The following is a 27,540-nucleotide window of genomic DNA, read 5'->3' on the forward strand; positions in this document are numbered from 1 at the left end:
ATGAAGCTAATTTCAGTGAATATCCTTTTCTTATCATTGTGCCAACAATTCAGAGCTATATGTGGAAAACCTACCTTGAACTTTTTGAGTGGCATCTATTGCTTCTTTGAATGTCCCACCTTCCAGCAAGGAGCGATCAAAGGCTAGCCCCCTCCCCACTCCCACCAGAATGAGATTTGCTCAAGATCACAGCCCCAACTTTAGTAAAAAGACACAACACATAAAATAGTTCCTACTTTCCTTTTCCAGTCCCTTTACAGTCATGAGGGCCTATCAAACACACATCTTAGGACAGGTCAGACTTCATTTTATCAGGTATTTTGTTGCTATTCTAAGTTATAAGGCAGTAATACAAACTTTCTTTTTCTTTCCACAGCTTTGTAAGCCTTGTGCCAAAAGAAACTTTTTAAAAAGCTACAGCAAGATAAGTCTGACTCTGGCTTAGTATCTTTCTCATTACAATAGGCACAGAGAAGAAAGCAATGGAGCACGGGGGAGAGATGATAATATACCAAGAATCTGTAGAAACACAAGCTGGGTCAAACCAGTGTGCGCCTTGACTTTCCCTCCTCACTGTCAGAGCAAACCTGCCTTCTGCCCTCCTAAGCTCCAGTAAATAAAACAGCTTTCACAAAGTGGCTGTTATACTGTTCTCAAATATTGGATAAATATGTGCTTTTTTGTACCCCAGAACAACTTTTCCTCCCTCCTTATCAACACAGTAAAATAAGTCATGTCAAACAAAATAAGAACACCAGAATTGGGGGGAAGAAATTTTTATTTAACACTGTAAAGGAAAAAGAGAGAAAACAAGCAAAGATAGGTAGGATGGAAAGGAAGACAGCCAGATCCAGTGACTGACTTGGTATGAAAATAAGGAAATGCAGACAGATCTTGACGTTTAACAGCATCCACACAGCACTGCTGGAGGAAGAGGATTTGTGCAGACCAGGAGCACCACAGACTACAACTGTCCAGCTTCATCTAAATACGTGTTAACCTCTTTGGTCATTTCTCTTTTTATTTATTTATTTATTTATTTATTTATTTATTTTTGAGGCGGAGTTTCGCTGTTGTTACCCAGGCTGGAGTGCAATGGCGCGATCTCGGCTCACCGCAACCTCCGCCCCTTGGGTTCAGGCAATTCTCCTGCCTCAGCCTCCTGAGTAGCTGGGATTACAGGCATGCGCCACCATGCCCAGCTAATTTTTTTGTATTTTTAGTAGAGACGGGGTTTCACCTTGTTGACCGGGATGGTCTCGATCCTTTGACCTTGTGATCCACCTGCCTCAGCCTCCCAAAGTGCTGGGATTATAGGCGTGAGCCACCGCGCCTGGCCATTTCTCTTTTTAAATAAATGCCCATCACAGTATTTGCAGTCTTTTCTCCTAAATTCACAAACTCTCTTCTTTCTCTTTGGACAGATGGCCTCTTGTCATAGTTAAGCAGACAGTAGGCAGGATATTCCTGATAGGAGGAACTACATGAATAAAAGGGTAAGAGCACAGAAATTTAGCTACAGCTCCATGGTGAGCCATTAAAAGGAAAGAGACACTTTACCTGTGATCCTTGGCAAGGACCTGCCAAACATGGGAGCTAAGGATCATGGGAATGGAGACAGATATGGCTAAGGGAGATAAGACCCCCTTACTAGTAGTAATCTTGAACCTCAAACTAAGGATTTTAGACTTTGTATCCTATGGAGATAAAAGGTCTAGACATGGAGTCAAAGACCTGGATTCAAATTCCGACTCTGCAACATACCAGTTACTTGTCATTGGGCAAATGAAGTTTTGAGATGCTATTTCTGCTTACCTGTCTGTAAAAAGTGATACTGCCTACTCCATCTTCTGTTTCCACAGGATTGTTCTGAGAATCAATGACAGTCTGTATTTGGAACCTAGAACCATTTGAATTCTGACTCCAGTCTCTAAAGCTTTCTCCACTACATCATATTCATTTTAATCCTTCCTCTACCTGTTTTATATGTTAGTTCTGTGTTTCTAACTAAATAATAAGCTCACATGGGTAGACATGTCATTTGTTTTTAGTATTCGAAGAATCTCCTAGAACTACTCAACATTATATAATCACCAGAAGTCTCAGTAAGAAGATATATCCAACTAGAGGAAAAATTCCAGTCGTTGTACTATACTTAATTATACTCCATATATAACAATCTGTGACACACAATCACAGAAAGGATACACTGCCCAAGTTTATCAAGACATTTGAGAGCATGAGACTACTAGCTCTGACTCGAACTAAGCAAAATATATATACAAAGCAAATATACTTTGTACATACCAACTGAGTCTTGCTTCTAAAGAATTTATTTACCCTGCTTATCTCAGGACTTGGTTAAACAGCAATTTAAGATATTTGTGTCTTGGTTTTCAAAATGTATTGATACAACTGACTTCAAATAAGCCTACAAATTTCCATGCATGAATAGGTAGTTTTCTGGACACACATCTTAGCCCCAATCTATATGAGTGATTCACAACCATGGGTTTTGAACCTCTGTGAGGCCATGAGGTTATTACAAGGAATCGACGTACCATAATCTTCAGCCTGAATAAATATCTTTCAAATATTTGTATATACTATATTTCAACTGGATACAGATTCTGGTGTGACTAATAAAGATAAATTGACTTAAAAGCATTACTGAAATCATAGCAGCTTTTTGTTATGTATTTTACCAAAAATATTAGTAATATGGCTATCATGTTGTTGGAAGGAAATAATTTTGGAGTTTTTTTGTTTTTGTTTTGAGACAGGGTCTCTCTGCTGCCCAGGCTGGAGTGCACTGGCACAATCTCGGGTCACTGCAGTCTCTGCTTCCTGGGTTCAAGTGAATCTCCCTCCTCAGCCTCCCGAGTAGCTGGGAATCCAGGTGCATGCCGCCACATCCACCTAATTTTTGTATTTCTAGTAGAGATGGGCTTTCACTGTGTTGCCCAGGCTGGTCTTGAACTCCTGACCTCAAGTGATCTGCTGCCTCAGTCTCCCAAAGTGCTGAGATTACAGGCGTGAGCCACCACGCCCAGCCAATAATCTAGTGATTTTTGGAAAAGTTAAAGAACCACAAGCCTACATCCTATGATTCACAGATCTAAGTGTCCTGATTGAAAGATGGAAAAAGGGCAACATACAAACTACACTTCCGTGGACACCAAGTGTAGTTTGGCAGGAAAACATAAAGTTTGTATGTATAAAACCTTAAAGCTGAATGCCTATAATGCACCTGTCTGTGGCAGGTATGAGAGATCAAAACCTTACAGTGTCGTTTGGATCAGACAAGGGCTCTATTTTGATCCTGGAAAGCATCTCCAGTTGAAGACATTATATTCTGTGTGTTCTACTTTAAACCCCTGGAGCAGCCCAGTGGCTCCTAGACTGACTACTGAGACACTGACATTGCTGCAGGCCAGGATCTCCCCCTTTAGGACAGCTATTTGTGATGTTTATCCCATCAAAATTTTCCTCTATCTTACTGCGTCAGAACTTGTATGAGACTTCATTTTGGAAATTCTCAGTAACAGAACTCTATGCTATAAGTCCTCCCCAATCCCCAAAGCTCCAGTGGATTATCCTTGTAAACAGCACTTTTATCTCCTCATCTCTCTACCACAGAGGCCAAAAAGGGTTTTCCCCTAACATCCAAATACCTATTCGGATACCAGCCCTGCTCCCTCTTAAAATCTGTCTTCTCACCCGGGCGTGGTGGCTCACGCCTGTAATCCCAGCACTCTGGGAGGCCGACGCGGTGATCACTTGAGGTCAGGAGTTCCGAGACCAGCCTGGGCAACATGGCGAAATCCTGTCTCTACTGAAAATACAAAAATTAGTTGGGTGTGGTGGCGCGTTCCTGTAATCCCAGCTACTTGGGAGGCTGAGGCAAGAGAATCACTTGAACCCAGGAGGCAGAGATTGCAGTGACCCGAGATCATGCCACTGCACTCCGGCCTGGGCGAAAGAGTGAGACTGTTTCTTAAAAAAAAAAAAAAAAAAAATTCTGTCTTCCACTCCTTAAGCCCCAAAGGCTGTTTTGTTGTTGTTGTCATTTAAAACAGACACAGACTATGCTTCCCTCCTGATTTATTAAGACCAATATATTTAATTTGTATTTTTTGAGGGAACAGCACCTGGAAACCAGGGAGAAAGCAGCTGAAGCATGTAGAAGGTCATGAATTATTCAATTTGGTGTCAATGATTTGTCAGAAAAAATTTTTTTCAATAGCAATAGATAACTGTATTATAGTTCTATTTTATAATTATAATATAGAAGCAATGGATGTTGAATATCCTTTCCTCAAAGTCATTTAGTCTCAACCCTTGGAAATGATTAGGTTTTTACCTCCAGTGAATCCCTTCATCACAGAGCAAACAGGGTACCAGCCCAAGCCAACAGTGCCCTGTAACAGAGAACTCAGGGAAACACAGACCCTTTGTATAGAATTCAAAGGGCTGCTTAACATGAAGTTAAAGACCTCAAGTTCAGACTAAGGGTTCCAAGATCAGAAATCACAAGTTTTCTCTTCTCTTTGACAATCAGGTTATGTACAATGAGAGAATCAGACTGTGAAACTCCAGCCCTCTCCTGTATCCCTGCTCACTTTACCTCAGTGCATGCCATATCCCTTCTTCCTCCAGTGTGAAATGTGCATATATGTGTTTGTGAATATAAATATCTATATTTACACATATATTCATATATATATATAAATATGCAATACAAAGACATAAGCAAGAAATTTTTTTCCTAATAACTATTTAATCAAAGACTGGGGAAAACTAAAGTTCTTGCCCCCAAATTTTCCTTCTAACTTGAGAGCCAATTCCTGGACCAATTCCTGCTCAAAGAAAACATGTAAGCAGCACCTGCCCAACTATTATGCAGCAAATGCTAATATACTTTATGATGAGCTAAAAGGAAGCTATTTAACAGCCATTTCTACAACCTCTAGACTTTTTCTCATAAATTAAAGCATTATCGTAGGGAAAGAGTCAAAGAGCTACAGCAACAGGGACAAAATGTCATTCTGGATTCTCCAAGTTTCTTAACTTTTCAGAGAACTGGCAACAGGAACTTTGAGGGAAAATTAATTTTTAATGCTGGGGTTATTTCTTCTCCTTGCTCCCAACTCATTAATTCTGAAACTTTAAAGATATTGGAGATATCAGCTAAATCTTGCTCTTCCCGTCAGACTCTCTAGTTCTGTCCAACCACAACTAACCCATGTGAAGATGGGTTAGACTAACCTATCTGGAAACTACCAAAGAAGCAATAAACCCAGGCACTGCCCTGTATGACCTCACAACTCCCAAGTCTACCAGTCTCTAAGAAATCTTTCCTAATTATGTGCTAACCAAATAATTTTTTCCCGCTTGTTTCAAACTGTAACAGACAAGAGGATACATATACACTATTTGAATTATAATGGAAAAGATATAGATGAAAAGTCATTCAGAATAAGAAAACAATCTGTTCAGCACTGCATAAAATTCAAAGGGCTGCTTAACATGAAGTTCAAGATCTCAAGTTCAGACTAAGGGTTGCAAGATCAGAAATTGCAAGTTTTCTCTTCTCTTTGACAATCAGGGCAAGTTGAACCATCTCTCCCTTGACTCCTATAAAGGCTCCAGATTCCTGAGTGTGTAAGCCTTCCAGCTGTAAAAGAATGAACATCTGAAAAGTCCAGACTATCTAGCCTCCTGCCTTGGGCATTATATCTAAACTGTGTCTGAAACATTTAAGGACAAGGCATTCCTAGAAGTAAATGCTTAACCACAACCATGTTCTGGTGTTAGACCAAATAATCTAAAATGCTTCTTCCCAGAATGGGAGGTCTCTCAGACTTCCAGGTTAATTTAGGCTAAAAAGAAAAAAACAGAAATTATATACACAGCAAATTAGCATCCCATATACATTTCTTCCACTGCTTAACTATGTATTGAGGTCAGTAACTCAGTAACTAGTATTGAGGTCTCTAAGCCAAAGCAAGCATTTCTCATAGAGACACATTACTCACTTGGTGAAACTTAAGTGGGATTGGGAACACTCTGTATATATGCATCATCTCTGTTTTTCCTCTTGTGATGGTTAATCTTATGTGTCAACTTGACTAGGCCACAGGATGCCCAGATATTTGGTCATACAGTATTCTCGGTGTGCCAGTGAGGGTGGTTTTGGATGACTGAATAAAGCACATGGCCCTCCCTAATGTGAGTGGTCCTCATCCAGTGAGTTGAAGGTCTGAACAGAACAAGTAAGGGAAAACTCCTCCTGCATGACTGCTTGAGCTAAGACTTCAGTCTTTTCCTGCCTTTGAACTGGAGTGGAACTATCAGCTCTTTCTTGGGTCTCCACACTGGTTTTCAGACTGGAACTACACCAGCAGCTCTCCTAGATTTCTAGCTGGCCCACTGCAGATCTCGGGACTTTGCAACCTCCATAACTGTGTGAACCAATTCCTTAGGATAAATCTCAGGCTGGGCGTGGTGGCTAGCACTTTGGGAGGCCAAGGCAGGCAGATCACCTGAGGTCAGGAGTTTAAGACCAGCCTGGCCAACATGGCAAAACCCCATCCCTACTAAAAATATAAAACATTAGCTGGACATGGTGGCAGATACCTGTAATCCCAGCTGCTTTGGAGGCCGAGGAAGAAGAATCACTGGAACCCAGGATGCAGATGTTGCAGTGAGCTGAGATCATGCCACTGCCCACCAGTGTAGGTGACAGCGTGAGAGACTCTGTCTCAGTAATAATAATAAAAAATCCCCAAAGAACCCTAACTCCTCAACATAAATTAACCTGGACATCTGAGGTACCTCCCATTATAAGAAGAAACACAACAGATTCATTAAGAGGGACAGGTCTGGGAAACAGCAAAATAAGTTTCACGTCCTCTATCCATCAGAGCAAAAAAAGTGAAGAAATTTCAGATAACTTAGTCTGATGCTATTTGCTAGACTGTGCATAAAAAGGCAGATCCCTATCCAGCACTTTGTCTCTACCACTTGTAAAGCTTTCAGATCTTTGTAAAGAACTCAGATCCTTTATAGTTGTCTAGGCATTAGTTCTCTAGCCGTAAGTAAAACTACAACTGCCTGTCCTGGCATTTCCAGACGCTGACGGGCAGACAAAAGTGTCCAGGCTGTGATAATTTTTCTGACACAACTGACATTGTGTACTTGAAAACTCTCATGTGTTCTAACTTCAACACAGCCTTCCTCCATCTGAGTAGCAGCCAAATATTCATAATTCACCTCTCATTTCCTTAAGTCTTCCTCCCCAATTCAAAACCAGTGTGTATTCTCAAGCTACATTTCAGGGGCTACCCACAGTAAGTAGATCTCATTCCCCAAATAAACAATCACTACAGAGTTGTAATATGGGAGGTATATGAGAAAACATCTTTTATTCCCTCTGAGCTCAGCTGAATGATACTTTCTGGTCACAACTTTTAGAGGCAGGCTATTATTTCAGCAGGCCACTCCCCCACTTTTTCTTTTCCCTCCCTGACTCCTTTATCTTCTACCAAAGTACAGAAAAAGGTATCTCTAGCCCCCTTCCATCACCCACAAATCAGCATATGATAGTCAACAAAAACTGAGGAAAGACTCCTAGCCAAGAAAGAAACCCATTAAAGAGTGGTGTTCTTGTTCTCATCATTCTAAACTATCAAAGGCTAATGTGACAATATTAATGGTGCCCCTCTGTACCTTCTTTTGGTACACCAACAGCTGTTATATGTCTCCCCTTCTGAGATTTTGAAGTTTCCACAACATTCCTGACCTTCTTCATTTATTCAACGTTAAACACTTAAATACTACAAAGAGCATGGCCATGGGATTGCTACTAGGCTGAAAATATAAGGCCTACCTCTCCCAGGCCAAGCTGTTTTGGACATGATCACATGGGTCACTTTGAGTCCAAGTATAGCCAGAACCAAGCACAAAAGGAAAGTTTCAGAGATGAAAAACAGGCTTAAAGAGTTAAAATGTGACAACATAAAATCTTAACTCCTGAAGACCAATGAGTTACTAAAAACAGTGAACTGGCTGCAGATGCTTACTGCATCTATTTATGTGACACAAATTATTTTAAGATTACTAGGAAAGAAGACAGTAAACAATGAGTTGAATACTTTGAGATGCTGAGGCAGTCGGATCGCTTGAGCCCAGGAGTTTGAGACCAGCTTGGGCAACATGGCAAAACCCTGTCTCTATAAAAACACAAAAATTACCCAGGCATAGTGGCACACACCTGTAGTCCCAGCTACTCGGGAGGCTGAGGTGGGAGGATCACTTGAGCCTGGGAGGTCGAGGCTGTGGTGAGCTGAGATTGTGCCACTGTACTCCAGCCTAGGCAACAAAAAGAAACAAACAAAAATCAATGAGTTGGGGATCATTTTTCACAATCTTAAAAGCAAAGATCTCAAACACCTGTCTTTCTATGTCTGTATGCTGCCCAACTCTTTCCCAAAAAGGACATGGAATCAGATTCCTACCAACTTAAGGCTCCCAAAATACGTTATGTAGCTTTCTGGGGAAACTGCATCAACTGAAGTAGTCTTTAAAAATTAAAATAAGAAAACCAAAGCACATGATGGTAAACCACTTTTCCCTTCTCACTGTAATTCTTCTTTGATTTGTGCTCTGGGAATCAGGACAAAACAAAATCATTAGTCTTAGATTCCCGAATTAATTTGGCCTCACCTCACAGCTAATGTGACCAAGAATAGATTTTTTTTTTTTTAAATACAATTAAGACAAAAGGACTTTATATCAGCAGGACTTTAGGGCTGCGGTTCCACTGTTTTTATAGTAAAACACACTAATGGTGGGGTAGAGGGTGGAGAAGGAGGTGGAAACCTCTGTTACAAAGGCAACATGACAGACAGCAGGACCCTAACTAGACTTTAAGGGATTGATTCTATTCAGGTCGGGGGAGCCCTACATAATTAAGTTTCACACTTATAAAATTATCACTCTGAATTCATGAATAAGAGGCATTTGGTTGTAGATACAATTCCATCTGTAGATACTAACTCTAAATTTAGAGAAGAAAAACATTCATTGCATTAATATTATGCGTTGGGTTTCTTATGTGATTCCTATATCCATCTACTAATTTTTTGTTTTGATACAATTTACAGCTATGGTAAGATGATTACCATAGCCCTGATTCAGGTGTGGTCTTTAGCTTCAGAAAGTCCATCGGTCATGTAGCTGACTGTCATTGCTAAATCTGTTGCTTGCAGAGGCCTCAGAGCTCTGGCTTTGCTGAGTAGAGTCCTCACCATTTAAGCTCTTCCTACATACAGGACATGTGTCATGCTGAAACAGAAAAATATTAGTCTATGTGAAGATCCTGGCCTGAGAAGCTGGGAGTACTGCACACTTAAGTAACCCTGAGAATTGTCGCATCAAAACTCATGACTTGGAATAGAAAAACAAGAGGGAATGCATCCTCATACCGCATGTTCTGGGGTCTAAGGTGTGATACCAGGATATCTCCCAAACAGAACTTTAAGCAGAACTGACAGGCACAATTCTAGTCCAGCAACTTAATAACAGCTAACATATACCACCAAACAGAGCTAACCACAAACAGCGAGCGATCTATGACAAGAGGGTAACTGCCCATTACTTCCCATATGATCGAGAGCAGAGGTCAGCAAACTTTTTGTTTAAAGGGACAGGAAAATTGGCCAGGTGCACTGGCTCACGGCTGTAATCTCAATACTTCTGGAGGCTGAGGCAGGCGGATCACTAGAGGTCAAGAGTTTGGAGACCAGCCTGGCCAACATGGCAAAACCCCATCTCTACTAAAAATACAAAACTTGGCCAGGCGTGGTGGTGCACGCCTGTAATCCCAGCTACTGTGGAGACTGAGGCACAAGAATCATTGGAACCCAAAAGGTGGAGGTTTCAGTGAGCAGAGATCACACCACTGCACTCCAGCCTGGGTGACAGAGTGAGACTCTGTCTCAAAATAAATACATAAAGGGATAGAAAACAAATATTTTAGGCTTTGTAGGCCACACCACAGCTGTTATAAATAATCAGCTCTGCTGATGTAGCACAAAAGTAGCCATAGACAATCTATAAACAAATGATCATAGCTGTGTTCCAATAAAATTTTATTTGCAGTCGAGCATGGTGACTCACACCTGTAATGCCAACACTTTGGGAGGCCAAGGCGGGCGGATCACGAGGTCAGGAGTTTGTGACCAGCCTGACCAATATGGTGAAACCCTGACTCTACTAAAAATACAAAAATTAGCCAGATGTGGTGGTGGGCACCTGTAATCCCAGTTACTCAGGAGGCTGAGGCAGGATAATCGCTTGAAGTCGGCAGGAGAGGCTACAGTAAGCTGAGACTGGGCCACTGCACTCCAGCCTGGGTGACAGAGTGAGACTCCATCTCAAAAAAAAAAAAAAAAATTATTTACAGTAACAGGTGGGAGGCCACAGTGGCCTGTGGAACGCAGTTTGTAACCCTTGGCCAGAAAAGTTCTAAACAAATAACAGTATCAGAGTTAGCCAGGGATTTATGGGATAAAATCTGATCTACTTGGATCTCGAGGAACTGTTAACTATATCTGTACTCTCAATCATCCCCCTAAGAAACCATGACTTGCTGTACTCACCAGTTCTAACCATGGTACAATACAACTGCTGTGAAAGAAATGATTGCAAGGTAACTGCCGGACTTCCTCTTCAACTGTGTAATCTTCTTTGCACACTGGACACTCTAAACCCGTATCTGTTGAAGAAGGAAATGCCTTTTAAAGTAAACAAAGAAAAGGAAGAAAAAACTAACCCAATGTCTCTACCGACCCTGCAAATGCATAAAGAAAAGGCATAACAGTTGGGTGCAGTGGCTCACGCCTATAATCCCAGCACTTTGGGAGACCAAAGCAGGTGGATCACGAGGTCAGGAGTTCCAGATCAGCCTGGCCAACATACTACATAGTGAAACCCCATCTCTACGAAAAATACAAAAATTAGCCAGGCATGGTGGCGTGCGTCTGTAGTCCCAGCTACTCTGGAGGCTGAGGCAGGAGAATCACTTGAACCTGGGAGGCAGAGGTTGTAGTGAGCCAAGATCAAGCCACTGCACTCCAGCCTGGGCAACAGAGCAAGACTCTGTCTCAAACTTAAAAAAAAAAAAAAAAAACAAAGGCACATGACACAAAAGAAAATGTATGTGTACCCAAGTGGCAGGCAGGTAAGAAGCATGAATTATATTTCAAAATGAGGGTAACAATGGTAGTAAACAGAGACATGAAAAGGAGGAATGATGAATGGGGCCTACTCAAAAAAGGCCTACACAGGAACTATATAAAGCCCATTTCTTGATGTAAAGAGTTGGAAGAAATAAACTGGGGCTTAGATGATCTGTTCAGTAAAACAGAAAAAACATCTTCCCAAAGATGTGACAGCCCTCTGGGCAGTCAGTTTCCACTGTCAACCTGTCCACCACAGCCAAGAAATTCATCTCAGCAATCTTAGCAGTTCAATGTCTTTTTTTTTGAGACCAAGTTTCGCTCTTGTTACCCAGGCTGGAGTGCAATGGCGCAATCTCGGCTCACCGCAACCTCTGCCTCCTGGGTTCAGGCAATTCTCCTGCCTCAGCCTCCTGAGTAGCTGGGATTACAGGCACGCGCCACAATGCCCAGCTAATTTTTCGTATTTTTAATAGAGACGGGGTTTCACCATGTTGACCAGGATGGTCTCGATCTCTTGACCTTGTGATCCACCCGCCTCGGCCTCCCAAAGTGCTGGGATTACAGGCGTGAGCCACCGCGTCCAGCCGCAGTTCAATGTCTTAAGCCACTTGCCACTTTTACCATGCTCTTTTCAGCATGGGATGAAGCATCCTATTTCAGTGTGGCTACCCTAAAGTTCTCTGTAAAAATTGTTAATGAGGGCCGGGCATGGTGGCTCACACCTGTAATCCCAGCACTACTTTGGGAGGCCGAGGCAGATGGATCACCTGAGGTTGGGAGTTCAAGACCAGCCTGGCCAAGATGGTGAAATCGCATCTCTACTAAAAATACAAAACTTAGCTGGGCATGGTGGCGGACACCTGTAATCCCAGCTACTCAGGAGGCTGAGGCAGAGAATTGCTTGAATCCAAGAGGCGGAGGTTGCAGTGAGTTGAGATTGCACCACTGCACTTCAGCGTGGGCAACAGAGCAAGACTCCATCTCAGAAACAAAAAAAAGGCCGGGCGTAGTGGCTCAAGCCTGTAATCCCAGCACTTTGGGAGGCCGAGGTGGGCAGATCACGAGGTCAAGAGATGGAGACCATCCTGGCCAACATGGTGAAACCCTGTCTCTACTGAAAATACAAAAATTAGCTGGGCGTGGTGGTGTGCACCTGTAGTCCTAGCTACTCGGGAGGCTGAGGCAGGAGAATTGCTTGAACCCGGGAGGTGGAAGTTGCAGTGAGCCGAGATTGTGCCACTGCACTCCAGCCTGGTGCCTGGCGACAAAGTGAGACTCTGTCTCACAAAAAAAAAAAAAAAAGAAAGAAAAAGGAAAAGAAAAAAAACGTTAATGAAAAGCTATATCAGAAGTGGTGCTGCAGAACTGCAAAGCCAAAGTTTAGCTCAGGTCACCAAATCAAGAGCAGAAAGCCCTCTCCTCTGAGAAGAAACGGTCACGAACTACATTGGGAGTTCCAAGCAACAAGTTTTGAGTTTACCAAATATGTCTAATACTACCAGCTAGTCTATATGCCTAGTGGCTGGGATATGCTCCATGCCCCAACAGCAGATAAGGCATTTAGAGCAGTACTGCATTTACTCCTTACTCTCCATTCCCACCAACTTTGGCCTAATTCTTTTACTTCTCATGCCCAGTCTGCTGCAACGGCCTCCCAGCTAGCATCCCAAATTCCATTGTCTTAACCCTCCAAACATATCCTATACTTTGCTACAACTTAATTTTCCCTAAAATCAGCTTCATAGCAATTCCCAGCTCCTCTTCACTTGGATTCTCAGCTGGCACCTCAAAAATCAATAAATTAAAAATGTAAAACATCACTTCATCTCCTTACTCAAACCAGTGCCATTCACTGTTTCCCCATCCCTGAAGATGGCAGCACCATGTTTATAGTTACAAAGCTGGGAAATCTTAGAATTATTTCTGACTCTTTCCCCTCCTTCATCCCATTATGCAATCAGTGAGGAAAGCCTTTCTCCAAAATGATCTTCTGGCCGGTATAGTGGCTCACGCCTGTAATCCCAGCACTTTAGGAGGCCAAGGCAGGTAGATCACAAGATCGGCAGTTTGAGATCAGCCTGGCCAAAATGGTGAAACCCTGTCTCTAAAAATAAAGAAATAAAAATTAAAAAAACAAAAACAAAAACAAAATGATCTTCTTAACCTACGCTTTCCTTTCTCTTAGCATTGTCACCATCACCTGAACCCCACCTGGACTGCTGCAACAGACTCAAATACCTGTTCCTGCTCTCTCTCTCGCTTCCAATATGTTTCACACACTGCCCCCAAACTAATCTTCCCTAAAGACCACTTTACCTAACTCACACACCACGTATATGCTGATATTCTTATATTAGTTCATACTTTCCTTAAATAGAATGACCTAAGATGGCCCACCTTGTCTTTGAAATCTCTCATTCTAAACCTAAATTGATGGTTTAGGTCCAAAATGCTGTCCCTTGTCACTAAATTCCTTCAGTGCTTATAAATAATATCTGTGACTAATATACCTAACTGTACCTGACACAAAGTAGATTTATCTATGACTAATATACTTAACTGTACCTGACACAAAGTAGATTTAAAACAAATTCCCAGCCTCCTATTTTTTTCTCTTCTCCTTTCCCCAATGTCAGTATCGTGTCCAATACAGTTTTTAATCATTTGATAAGTTTTCCTTCAACTTATTAGAATCAATTCTCATCTATCTTTATACCTCTTTATTCCCAACAGCACCTAAAAAAGAGACATGGTAATTGCTCAGGAAATACCTACTGACTAACCTAATGGGTAGGAACTTTCTAGATCTGGCACCCAGGTAGGAATTAGGGCTATGGTTTCACAAAAAGGTCCTTAATATAGGAAGGTATCACGGATTTTTTTTCTTACTTATCTTTTTTTTCTTTTTCTTTTTGTTCATTTTTTAAACTTTTCACCTGTCAGAAAATACTGGGATTTTGAACAGAGATCAGAAGTTGACAGAGTAAGTATAAAAATGAACCTACCAACTTGTTCCTGAGTTACTGTCACTGTTGGAAGAGATGTGATCTTTTCCTTGTCAGCTGGGGGAGGACCTGTGTTTTCCAGTTGTCCTAAAAGCTACAAAAAAAAAAAAAAAAAAAAGAGAGAGAGAAAGAAAAAGACGAAGTGGCAGACATCTCAGTATCCCTGGAGAGGGAGCTGCTCCAGCTGAGAACAAACAGTGCAGATATTAGGTATGTTAGTTACTCTTACTTCTGCAAGGCTCTGAGAGGCTTGGGTTCCCCCTTTTCTGCTGCCAGAACACTCAATAATTGCTTTACAATTTCAGAGTGACATTGGTATAAGCCTACAGACAAACCCATGATTGCAAGGCCCACCTTTGGGCATAAAGCAACGTCAGAGGCAGCAAAAGGGTTGTGATGTCATGAATAAAACTATAGCTTAATAAAAAGTAATATGTAACTGGTCCAAAAGCTTCAATCTGCTGGAAGAACAAAAAGTAGGAGTATGAAAAGTAGCACAATGTAAGCCAAGAGATAGGTAAATTACTGCCTATAAGATGACTGAATTTAAAGGACATGCTTTCTATTCTCAGAAATCCACAAGGGAAATGAAAAACCAATCAAATTAAAATGAACATAAACAAATGGAAGCAATTACACATGGCATGGGAATACCCTTTTCTCTGCTTCCTTCCCCTACTTTGTTCCATCTAGCAGAAATCCCTGCTTCAACATGGGAGGAAACCCTCTTTTTTTGTGAAATACTTGTTAATAGAATCCTTATAGGACTGAACAAGAGAGACCAAAAATACAAAATACTATTTGTTATAGAAGTCTTTTCTTCCTCAGGAGGTGAAATCATCTTCTAGAAATTCTCTCAGATCTAGAAAGTGCATGGATGCTGAGCTAACCCCATAAATCATTCATCCCTTTAGTAAAATGGAAATCCCAAGGCTCAAAATATTAGAGAAAGCAGAGTGACTCCCATTTCAGAAAGTAGCAGAAGGAAAGCAGGAAGTCTGTGGAACCATGAGACACACTGAACAGATACCCTCAAAAGGCAGCTCCTCACCTGGGTTACAATGGCATCAAGCCCTGTCTGACCCCAGGCATAGTCCCCAGGGTTGGAGTGCAGCATCCCGCTCCTATACATGAGATGAGACAGACAGCATTAGATGGAGTGACCAGGCTCTGCCTTACACCACAGAAAAAAAATTGGCAGAGGGATCCTGTTCTCTCTCAGAGCTGGAAAGTCACTAGTCTTCCAGGATCAAGAGGCAAAGAATTCTGTGTATTTTCAAGATCAAACAGATTATCTAGAGATAGTTATCTCATTCTCTAGGAATTTTACTTAACTAGAACATAAAATGTGAAGCTACCTAAAGTACCGCATGACATGCCAGAACAAAAAGAGTGACTCATTGCCTGTTGGTTTCAAAAATTCGTCTTTTCTGTGCCCACTTATATTAAACACAGATGGAGCTGCTTTTTAAGGAGAGTTTTCCTTCATAACTGGTCAAAATCTACACCAAACATCCCTCATTATAAGAAGCCACCCACAGTTCTGGACAATGAGGAGCTTTCAAGTAGAGAAGCAGCCATAGCAGTCTCTCTGAATCACAACTTAGAGCAATTACAAAAGGGACTTGGCAACACCTTCTCTCCCATCCCCCCAGCTGCTGGTACACTACCAGCAGAGGTCCAGACTACTAGATGACAGAGGTCCTAAAAGGACTGAGGTTCCTTTGAACAAAGAAGCCTTCTGGGCCACTGTTAGAAGCGGCAAATAATTTTCCAGACAAGAAGAAATTCCATCTTTAATGCCTATCATACATAAGCGTCACTCTGATACTGAAATACAGCCTATTGTTTCTTCTGACAAATCTTCTCACTTTGAAAAAATAAAGTTAAGCATAATGTTTTCAATTTCAGAAATTCTTAAGGCATAAAATATTCCTGTGTAGTCTACAGGGGAAACCCACAAATCAGATACCAAGCCTGGCAGGGACCATCTCATTCCCTACCTCAACACAACTCTCAGACCTGAATATAAAAGGAATCAAGACAATTCTAGCACCCAAACATCCTGGGGGACCAGGACAGCTCTCTTCTGAGCCTGAACAATAAAAAAACAAAAGTTCTGATTAAGTTTGGGCTTAGCAGATAATGGCAGTCTAGCAGCCTCCAGTTACATCTACATACTCACCTATGCAGCTCTTTTTCTCTATTGCACAGAAATGACAGCACCTAATAAAATGATGCCACTCCAATACAGTAAGATAGAAAGCAGTTAGTTACTTACCAGGAAAAAGGGTGTGGAGATCCAGGAATGGCAGAATTTGCAAAGAATCCTGCAAAGATGTGTTGTAGTATTCTGTTAGAGAAGAAAAAATGAGATAAGACAACAGACTAATGAAAGTACTCTACAGATATCCATGGCTGCCTACTCACCAACTACTTCCCTAAACCAAAACCAAAATGGCTTACCATTGGCTATTACACAAGAGACAGCACCAGAAATCAACCTGCCACACAGTAGTGTGCTATTTTGTTATTATGGCTATCTTCCTGAGCTCTGCTATCATTTTTTTTTTTTTTTTAAATAATAGAGATGGGGTTTCTCCATGTTGGCCAGGCTGGTCTCGAACTCCTGACCTCAGGTGATCTGCCCACCTCAGCCTCCCAAAGTGCTGGGATTACAGGTGTGAGCCACTGCGCCCGGCTGCTCTGCTATCTTACAGATTAATAGATTTTTGTGAATTATGCTAGAAGGGGATCTGATGGTGTAGTCTAGTTTTCAAACTATGCTCCTTGTATATCTGACACCAATATGAGGAAGGGTTAAAAGGGATGCTGAGCCAGTGGAATTCTGGACCCACCTCCCTTTAACAAGGGTAGTTCCATTTTTGTATGTTGTACACATTGGGTTTCTGAATATCACTTAAAGGGTCCTTTTTAAAAAAAAAAAAAGTTTAATCAATAATTCTATTTTAAGGTTGTTTCCGATGATTATGACACAAACACATATAAATACACACATGCTTAGCATTTGTCACTCTGAATATTTAAGATGGCACAGATACACAGTTCTTTATACAAATGAGTCTTTGCTACCCAAAGAGATACTAAAGTGATGCCTCAGCAAAAGAAAAACCTGAAGAAATTGTTCCCTTAGATCTTCTGTGTTCTGGATGACCTGATTTTTTTTTGGAGACGAAGTCTCACTCTACCACCCAGGTTGGAGTGCAGTGGCTCGATCTCGGCCCACTGCAACTTCCACCTCCTGGGTCCATGTGATCCTCGTCTCAGTCTCCCAAGTAGCTGGGATTACAGGTGCCCACCACGCCCAGCTAATTTTTTGTATATTTAATACAGACAGTGTTTCACCATGTTGGCAAAGCTGGTTTCAAACTCTGACCTCAGGTGATCCTCCCACCTCAGCCTCCCAAAGTGCTGGGATTACAGGCATTGAGCCACTGCACTCGGCAATTACATGCAATTTTAAGTCCCTGGTTCCCACTTTACTTATTAGGCCAACTAACATAACAAGGGTAATGGCCAACATTACACTTTCCCTGTTATTAAAGTTCAACAGCAGCTAACTACACTGTTCCATTTGTTTGTTTGCTTGCTTTTTTGTATTGTTTTTCATTATTTTTAACTGACAAAAATTGTATATATTATATGGTATACAACATATTGTGAAGTATGTACGCACTGTGGAATGACATCAAACTATCGACATATGCGTTACCTCACAAAGTTATTTGCAACAATAACACTAAAGATCTACTCTCTTAGCAATTTTCAAATGTACAAAACACTGGTTGTTGTTTTGTTCTGTGACGGAGTCTTGTTCTGTCACCCAGGCTGGAGTGCAGTGGCACGATCTCAGCTCACTGCAACCTCCGTCCCCCAGGTTCAAGCAATTCTTGAGCTTTAGCCTCCCAAGTAGCTGGGATTACAGGCACACACCACCATGCCCGGCTAATTTTTGTATTTTTAGTAGAGATGGGGTTTCACCACGTTGGCTAGGCTGTCAAGTAATCTGCCTGTCTTGGCCTCCCAAAGTGCTGGGATTACAGGTATACGCCACCGCATGTGGCTGAAAACACTGTTATTAACTACAGTCACCATGTTGTGCAACAGATCTCTTGAACTTTTAACTGAAATTTTGTGTCCTTCAACCACTATCACCCTAATTCACCCCTTCTGCCCTACAGCTCCTGGTAACTACCATTCTACTCTCAGCATCTATAAATTCAATTTGTTTTTTTAGAATGCTTAGTGTTTTAAAAATATGTCCAAAAATTATTTGATAATCTTCCCTTGAGTATGGGCTGGACTTAGTGACTCACTTTACAATAGAATATGGCGAATTGATAATCTGTGACTTCCAAGACAAGGTCAAAAAAAGGGGGAAAATGGCCAGGTGCGGTGGCTAATGTCTGTAATCTCAGTACTTTGGGAGACTGAGGTGGGAGGATCACCTGAGGTCAGGAGTTTGAGACCAGCTTGGCCAACATGGCGAAACTCTCTCTCTACTAAAAGTACAAAAATTAGCCAGGCATGGTGGCAGGCACCTGCAGTCTCAGCTACTCAGGAGGATGAGGCAGGAGAATCACTTGAACCCAGGAGGCAGAGGTTGCAGTAAGCCAAGATCGTGCTATTACACTCCAGCCTTTTTTTTTTTCCTCAAAAAAAGGCGGGGGTGGGGGGTGGGAAGATGTTTTCTCCTGGTACTTCTGTTGGATCAATCACTTGCTCTGGGAGAGTGCCATATCAAGCAGTCCCACAGAAAGGTCCACGTGATGAGGAACTGAGTACTCTTTCCAACAGCCAGAACAAAACTGCCAGAACATGTGTAAAGCCTAGTCAGTCCTGTAGATGACTACAGCAGTGGCCAACATCTGACTGTAAGCTCATGAAATTCTGGGCCAGAACCACTCAGCTACGCTACTCCAACTGAACCTGTTCCTGACCAAGTGAATCTGTCAGGTAATAAATATTTGTTGTTTTAAGCCACTAAGCTCTGAGATAATTTGTTACATGGCAATAGATAACGCACAGATTTTGGTATCTGGATACGGGTGCTGCTAGAATAAAGACCTGAAACATGAGACTATCTATGGAGCCCAGCAGTTGGGCAGAAGTTAGAAGGACTTTGATGAGCAAATCAGCGAAGTTTGAAGAGCCTTGAAAAAACAGTAGAAGCACTATGGTCTTTAAGGAAGTTAGGGTGAGAGATTTAGAAAATGCAGAAAAATTCTTATTAGAAACTGGAGGGAAAGGGATCCTTGTTATATACTGGCAAAGTTGTTGCCTTACCATAACATGGAAAGTAGATTTGGTCCACAAACTGGTTGATAATCAGCTAAAGAGATATCCACTTTTGAAATTACCTCTTGGCTTCTTGCTGCTTACTTTAAAATGCAAAAGAGGTATGAATTAAAGGAAGGACAGACAAACTATATAATTCTGAGAATTCCCAGCATCTCCAGATAGTAAATGACACTAAAATTAAGAAACAGATTTCAAACAAAGATTGAATCCAGGGAACCACCAAAAGACCGGTTTCAGATGAAGCCAAGGATTAGGCTAGAACAATTCTTTGTTAAGACCTCAGAAAGGGCCTGGTGTGGTGGCTCATGCCTAAGACGCTAGCACTTTGGGAAGCCAATGTGGTGGGATCACTTGAGAAGAGTTTGAGACCAGCCTGGCCAACATGAAGAAACCCTTTTCTACTAAAAATCCAAAACTTAGCTGGGCATCCCAGCTACTCGGGAGGCTGAAACATGAGAATCACCTGAACCTGGGAGGCGGAGGTTGCAATGAGCCAAGATTGCACCACTGCACTCCAGCCTGGGTGACAGAGTGAGACTCTGTCTGCAAAACAACAACCACCACCTCAGAAAGATTGAAAATGGTACCTAAAGAATCATTCAGTTAGAAAATTGGACCAAGCTTAAGAGTGTTGTGTTAGTTTCCTAGGGCTGCTATAACAAACTACCACAAACTGGGTAGCTTAAAACAAAAGGAATTTATTTGCTGTTCTGGAGGGTGTCAGTAGGGTTAGTTCCTTCTGGAAGTTCTGAGGGAGATCAGTTCCATGACTGTTTCCTGGCTTCTGGTGGTGGTTGCCAGCAATCTTTGCCATTCCTTGGTTTGTAGACCTATGTCCCCCAATCTCTGCCTCTGTCATCACATGGCTTTCTTCCCTGTGTCTTCTGTGTTCATGTCCAAATTTCTATCTTTTTTTTTTGAGGCAGAGTCTCCCTCTCACCTAGGCCGGAGTGCAGTAGCGTGATCTCAGCTCACTGCAACCTCTGCCTCCGGCTTTAAGCGATTCTCATCCTCAGCCTCCTGAGTAGCTGGGATTACAGGCATGCACCACCATGCCTGGCTATTATTTTTTTTTATTTTTAGTAGACATGGGGTTTTACCATGTTGGCCAGGCTGGTCTCAAACTCCTGACCTCAGGTGATCCACCTACCTTGGCCTCCCAAAGTGCTGGGATTACAGGAGTAAACTGCTGCACCCAGCCAAATTTCTCTCTTCTTATAAGACTACCAACCATTGGATTAGGGCCCTTCCTGATCCAGTATCATCTATTATAACTTGGCTACATCTGTAAAGACCCTATTTCCAAACAAGGTCATATTCACAGTGACCTTATCAGGTTTAGGACCTGAGCACAGCTTTCTGGGGGACACGATTGTACCCACTACAAGTGGAATCCCTCAGCAATCCCAGCAGAAGCCCAAGGTGGAAAAAGCCTATTTAGAAGAGATTTTTGGGTGTGGCTTTTGCCTAATGGCATGAATTCCAGTAAGATTCACAGGATACTCAAAGTTTTAAAAAGAAACACTGCCAGCCTAAACTGAAAGGTGCAAAAATAGTACAAAATGAAAACAGGTCTTTGGGCCCTCAAATTTCTACCAGCAAGAAGCAAGCTAAGAAAACTATGCAGCTACAAATTTACTTTAAATGGAAAAGAAAGGATGACTAAAAGGGTGGACTCCAGAGTCACAGAGAACTCCTGGGTAGAAGTGGAAGTTAAGTCCTAGTCAAGGAACTTCTGACATCTGTCGATACAACTATCAGAATTGCTATGAACCAGCAACTTCTTTATGCCTCCATTTTTCCTTTTGGAACAGGAAATCTCTATACCTGTTCAAAATCAATGCCTGTCCACATCACTGTATGTTGGGTATGTGATGGGTAGATAACTTGTCTCTTTAGTTCACAGGTCCTCATATCAAAAGGAATTGTACCCGAGGAACTATACCCAAGGAGCCATGCCCACACTTGGACCTAATTAAAGGACAACTTTTATTTATAATATAGGACAACCTACCTATATTTCAAGCAGATGCTATAGAAGAAGGAGACTTTTGATAGCTCTTGGGAGGAAGTGAGTGCATTTTCACATGGGAGAAGTGTAAATAGTTTGTGACTAGAGGGCAAACTGTGGTGATTTTAAAATACATCCATAAATTCTTTAGAGGTGGAACTAATTCTCTTCTCCTTGAATGTGGGCTAGACTTAGTGATTCCCCTCTTACAGATAAAATGTAGCAGAAATGACAGCGTGTGACTTCCAAAATTAGGATATAAAAAGGCACCATGAGTTTATTTTCCTCTTCCTCTATTACTGTCTTGGATCACTAACTCCAAGAGAAGCTAGCTGCCAATTAATAGGGACATTCAAGGAGCCCTATGGAGAGGTCCAGATGGTGAGGAACTCAGGCCTCCTGCCAACAGTCATGTGAGTGAGCGAGCCATCCTGGAAGTGGATCTTCCAGGCCCAGTTAAGTGTTTGGGTGACTGCAGCCACAGCGGACATGCTGATTATAACCTCATGAAGCCCTTCACCAGAACCACAGAGCTAAGCTGCTCCTAAATTCCTGACCCTCAAAAGTAGTGAGAAAATAAATATTGTCATAGGCTGTTAAATTCTGGGGTAATGTGTTACAAAAAGCAATAGGTAACTAATATATACCCACCTTATTTACCAGTGACAAGAAGGGCAAATTATCACATGCTGATAATAAGTAAATGGTTAAATTTATATGCTGATAATAAGTAAATGGTAAATTATCACAACTGACCAATAAGTAAATGGTTAATAATCAAGTTTGAGAGATAGCCTAGTCCTTGAAGCTGTAAAAGTTAATCCTGTACAATGCTTGGAATTAGCAGGAACAATTCGCCAGCAGCTGATTAGCTGATGACTTCCCTTTCTTGGCTGCTTACTCTCTGGAAGTCAGATGTTAGCTCCAGTAGTAACAGAGCAGCAGTAACAGGGAGCTCAGGGAGGCCCCAAGGCATATAAGCTGTTGCTCAAGAGCAACAGTTGACAGAGTATTTACATTGAATTTTGTCTATTAAAAACACAATCTTGTTAAAGCTTAATGTCTGGGAGGATGTGGAGGGAAGGAAGCTAGTGTATATATTTAATTTTAGAAACTTACACAAGAGAAAAATCAACCCATTGGGTCTGGAAGGGAAGTCACATGCTAAAACCAGGTAAGAGTCTTCACAGTTTCCAGAGGTGTACCCTCTCTAGGTTTCGCTCATACTTCCCTGGCTGTTCTCAGTCTCCTTTGCTTATTCTTCCTTATCTTCCAAACTTCTAATCATTGAGGGCCCAGGCCTCGATTCTCTGAGCTCTACTACTTCCTATCTTGACTTCTTTGACAATTTTACCCAGCTTTATAATCTTTTTTTTTAGATGGAGTCTTGCTCTGTCACCAGGCTGGAGTGCAGTGGTGTGATCTTGGCTCACTGCAACCTCTGCCTCCTGGATTCAAGCGACTCCCTTGCCTCAGCCTGGGACTACAGGCTCACACCACCACGCCTGGCTAGTTTTTTGTATTTTTAGTAGAGACGGGGTTTCACCATGTTGGCCAGGATAGTCTTGATCTCCTGACCTCATGATCCACTCACCTCAGTTTCCCAAAGTGCTGGGATTACAGGCGTGAGCCACTGTGCCCAGCCCCAGTTTTATAATTTTAAATACCATATATAGGCCACAACTTCCAAATTTTACATCCAGCTAAGACCTCTGCCTACTCAACATTTCCCCTTGTATAATAAGCACCTCAAACTTACTATGTTCCAAACTGAATGAACTTAAATTTCTCTTCCTAGTGTTCGCCATGTAACTCCAAACTTATTCCTCCTAGTGTTCCCATGTCAGCGGATGGTGACTCCATTTTTCTTGTTGTTCAGGCCAAAAACCTTGGTGTCATAACTCTTCTTTCTGTTACACCCCACATCCAATCTATCAGCAAATCCCATCATGCATATTGCCAAACTGTATCTGAAACCAAACCATTTTTCACTACTCTCATCTAAACCACTAGCATCTCTAGCTTATATTAATGCAACACCCTCTTAAATGGGTTCTCTGCTGTGTCTTTGCCTCACACACCTTGCAGCCCCCCATTCTATTTTCATCACAACAGTTAGAGCAATCATTTCAAGATATAAATGACACCTAAACTTTCCACTGGAATAGAAGCTTTACAATTGCCAACTAGGCTTCATATAATCAACTACCCACCTCCCCATGCCTACCCCCATCAACTTCTCCTACCATTCCCCTCACCTTCTCTACTCTACACTGATCTCTCCTTGTTGGTACATTCCTACACTTCCTTGGCGTCTATTCTAATACTTTCTCAACAAGACCTTTGCTGACTGTGCTCTTTTTGAAACTTCACTTCCCCTATATTCCCTGTCTCCCATCCCTGCTTTTCTTCCACCATAGCACTTACTACTGCTTAACATTCTATTTTGATTATCTATCTTTGCCCATTAGTACTTATACAAGGGCAGTCATTTTTGACTATTTATTGCCAACATCTGGCACACAGTAATATACAATGTCTGTTGAATAAATTAAGAGACCTCTTATGGGCCAGGCAAAGTGGCTCACACTTGTAATCCCAGCAGATTGGGAGGCCAAGATGGGAGGTTCACTCAAGCCCAGGAATTCAAGACCAGTCTGGAAAACACAGGGAGACCCCACCTTTACAAAAAAAAAATTTTTTTAATTAGCTAAGCCTAGCACTGCACACTTGTGGTCCCAGATGCTTAGGAAGCTGAGATGGGAGGATCACTTAAGCCCAGGAAGTGGAGACTGAAGTGAGCCATGATCATACCACTGCTCTCCAGCCTGGACAACAGAGCAAAACCCCATCCCAAAAAATTAATTGATTAATTAAGAAAATTCCCCCAGATGGGCCCTGATATGGTTTGGCTGTGTCCCCATCAAAATCAAAATCTCAACTTGAATTGTATCTCCCAGAATTCTCACATGTTGTGGGAGGGACCCAGGGGGAGGTAATTGAATCATGGGGGCTGGTCTTTCTGTGCTATTCTCATGATAGTGAATTAAGTCTCAAGATCTGATGTGCTTAGCAGGGGTTTCCACTTTTGCTTTTTGCCTTTCGCCTCGCGCCATGATTCTGAGGCCTCCCAGCCATGTGGAACTGTAAGTCCAAGGAAACCTCTTTTTCCTCCCAGTCTCAGGTATATCTTTATCAGCAGTGTGAAAACAGACTAATACAGGCCCCAATCAGATGTATCGGAAAGATATATATAATCTATTAAGATTAAAAAAGATTATAAAATATGTGTAGTATAATCAATCCAATTTCAATTATACAGATGTAATTATCATATTTATGTATAAATATATATGTATCTCATATATATGTATAAAAAGGTCTACAACACTATGTAGCAAGGTGTAACTATGGCTATTTCTGGATAAGGCTGTCTTTTTATTCCACACCAAAAAAAAATTTTAAATAAGAAAAAGAAAGTTAACTGAAAAAAGTCAATTCTCAAAATCTGAGATGTGATCATGTGGTCAGAAAACTACGGTCCCAGAACCTAGGGTTAACTTCCAAAGAACATATTCTCAAGGTAGAAAATCTTAAAACATATTCTTTACACAGTCATAAAAAATAACAAAATCATGTCCTTTGCAGCAACATGGATAGAGCTGGAGGTCATTAGCCTAAGCAAATTAATGCAGAAAACAGAAATACCACAGGTTCTCACTTACACATGGGAGCTAAACATTGGGTACACAGAGACACAAAGATAGGAATAATAAACACTGGGGATCACAAAAGGGGAGAAGGAGGGAGAAGGGCCAAGGTTGAGAAACTACCTATAGGTACTATGTTGTCATTAGAAGCCCAAAGCCCTGCATCACACAATATACCCGTGTTTAACAAACCTGTTGCTCTGTGAGTTACCAGGAGAGTAAATTCTAAAAAATAAAAACCAAACCTGTACATGTACCCCCTGAATCTAAAATAAAAATAATATATCTTAAAAAGAACATATTCTTTAGGTGGGACACCTTCTTAGAAGTAATGTACCCTACAAAGCAAATCAGAAACAGCTTACTGCTAAAATCAAAGAAGCTTCCTTTATATAGCCAGGAAGGAGGCTAAAACATCAGGCTAAAAACAAAAAACAAGGGTACAGCACACTAAAATAAAAATAGGATGGGCACAGTGGCTCACTCCTGTAATTCCCAGCACCTTGGGAAGCCGAAGCAGGCGGATCACTTGAGGTCAGGAGTTCAAGACCAGCCTGGCCAACACGGTGAAACCCCATCTCTACCAAAAATACACAAGAATTAGCTGGGCATGGTGGCGTGTGCCTGTAATTCCAGCTCACAAGAATCACCTAGACCCAGGAGGCAGAGGTTGCAGTGAGCTGAGAGACCATGCCACTGCACTCCAGGTTAGGCAATAAAGCAAGGCTCTGTTTAAAAAAAAAAAAAAAGTGTATGGATGAACATATCCTCTAGGATGAATGCTCCATAATTCCTATAAACTTGGAGCCATCACTGGCTCTCTTTCATTTTATAAAGGGAAAGCTATCTAATCATCATAACACAGGAAAGCAGATTTGAGAGATGAAGAATGATAGACAGACGAACATATTGACTGACCATCTAGATCCACCTGTAGACTTTTAATTTACATCAGTGGTTCTCAATGTCACTCCTAGGGAGTGACTTAGAAATCTGAAGGGGCCGTTTTGCTAGTCACAATAAATGGTAGGTAACGCTCACATTTACTAAGTAGGAAAAATGAGTGGTAACTACCCTGCAATAAATAGGATGGCGAGGCCCAACAAAGAACTGCCCTCCAACATGCGTATTTTGAACATTCTGCCTGGACATTCATTTGGTGAAAAACGACCTATAATTAACTGAGACTAAATCCAGTTCCATTCTAAACACAAATTATTTTCCATTTGCTTTTAATATATACTGAATTTTCCAGGGATATAACTACCATGAAAACTGAGGGAAATTTATGCTTCCCCACAAACTCCAGAAATTTCCTAAGAGTTCTTTACCATTTTGAAAAATCATAACATTGTACCAAAAATGCTTCTGATAGATGAACTGTAAATATAATACTCTCGTACTGCCTGCATTTGTAGCCATCACCTTCTTAATAGTTCTATATATGGAAGCAAGCACCTAATTTTTCATTTTGTCTCCCAGAATACTTATGGCTAGGCATTTACATATTAAAATGTATATATTATTTTTATTTTTCCTTTATATTAATTGGAGAATGGCATATATATGCATATGTATTTTTATGATGTTTTATAGCTTATATCATCAATGAATTTCAAATCAGGATAGTAGAGGGCATTACAAGATAATTGTTATAAAAAGAGAGATGTTGGGTCTGATATAGCTAACAACCATTTGAGTTATATGAACCAATACATTCTAGTTTTTTCTTTTTTTTGAGACAGAGTCATGCTCTGTCACAATCTCAGCACACTGCAACCTCCACCTCCCAGGTTTAAGCGATTCTCCTGGCTCAGCCTGCTGAGTAGCTAGGATTACAGGTGCCTGCCACCACGCCTGGTTAATTTTTATATTTTTAGTAGAGATGAGGTTTCACCATCTTGGCTAGGCTGGTCTTGAACTCCTGATCTTGATCCACCCACCTCCACTTCCCAAAGTGCTGGGATTACAGGCGTGAGCTACTGCGCCCAGCGATTTTTTATTTTTTGTAAAGATGGGGTCTTGCCATGTTGCCAGGGTGATCTTAAACTCCCAGATTCAAGCAATCCTCCCAGAAGTTTGAGACCAGGCTGGGCAACTAGTGAGACCTCATCTCTACAAAAAAATTTAAAAACTGGCGAAGCATTACAGGCATGGTGCTGCATGCCTCTAATCCCAGCTACTTGGGAGGCTAAGGCAAGAGGACTGTGTGAGCCCAGAAGGTTGAGGCTCTTTGAGGTATGATC

The 27,540-nt window shown here is 41.5% G+C and overlaps 2 protein-coding genes across 3 annotated transcripts in view; one reads left to right on the forward strand and one right to left on the reverse strand.

The window, feature by feature from the left end:
• The window catches only part of CD160 (CD160 molecule), a 20,880-nt gene extending 19,908 nt beyond the window's left edge, over positions 1–972 (forward strand). The window contains exon 5 of the mRNA XM_012471977.3: positions 377–972. Within this exon, the coding sequence (XP_012327400.1) occupies positions 377–384 (8 nt within the window). The 3' untranslated portion in view covers positions 385–972. The remainder of the gene's footprint in view (positions 1–376) is intronic.
• Positions 761–27,540, reverse strand: part of RNF115 (ring finger protein 115) — an 84,746-nt gene continuing 57,966 nt past the window's right edge. For both annotated transcript variants that reach the window (XM_021672701.2, XM_021672702.2), the window contains 5 exons: positions 16,533–16,604; positions 15,303–15,375; positions 14,252–14,345; positions 10,665–10,780; positions 761–9,348 (listed from right to left, as the gene is read on the reverse strand). In XM_021672701.2, the coding sequence (XP_021528376.1) occupies positions 9,217–9,348; positions 10,665–10,780; positions 14,252–14,345; positions 15,303–15,375; positions 16,533–16,604 (487 nt within the window). In that variant the 3' untranslated portion in view covers positions 761–9,216. The remainder of the gene's footprint in view (positions 9,349–10,664; positions 10,781–14,251; positions 14,346–15,302; positions 15,376–16,532; positions 16,605–27,540) is intronic.

The sequence above is a fragment of the Aotus nancymaae genome, unplaced genomic scaffold, assembly GCF_030222135.1.
Source record: "Aotus nancymaae isolate 86718 unplaced genomic scaffold, 86718_ANA_hifiasm-v0.15.2.pri h1tg000108l, whole genome shotgun sequence".
NCBI lineage: Eukaryota > Metazoa > Chordata > Mammalia > Primates > Aotidae > Aotus > Aotus nancymaae.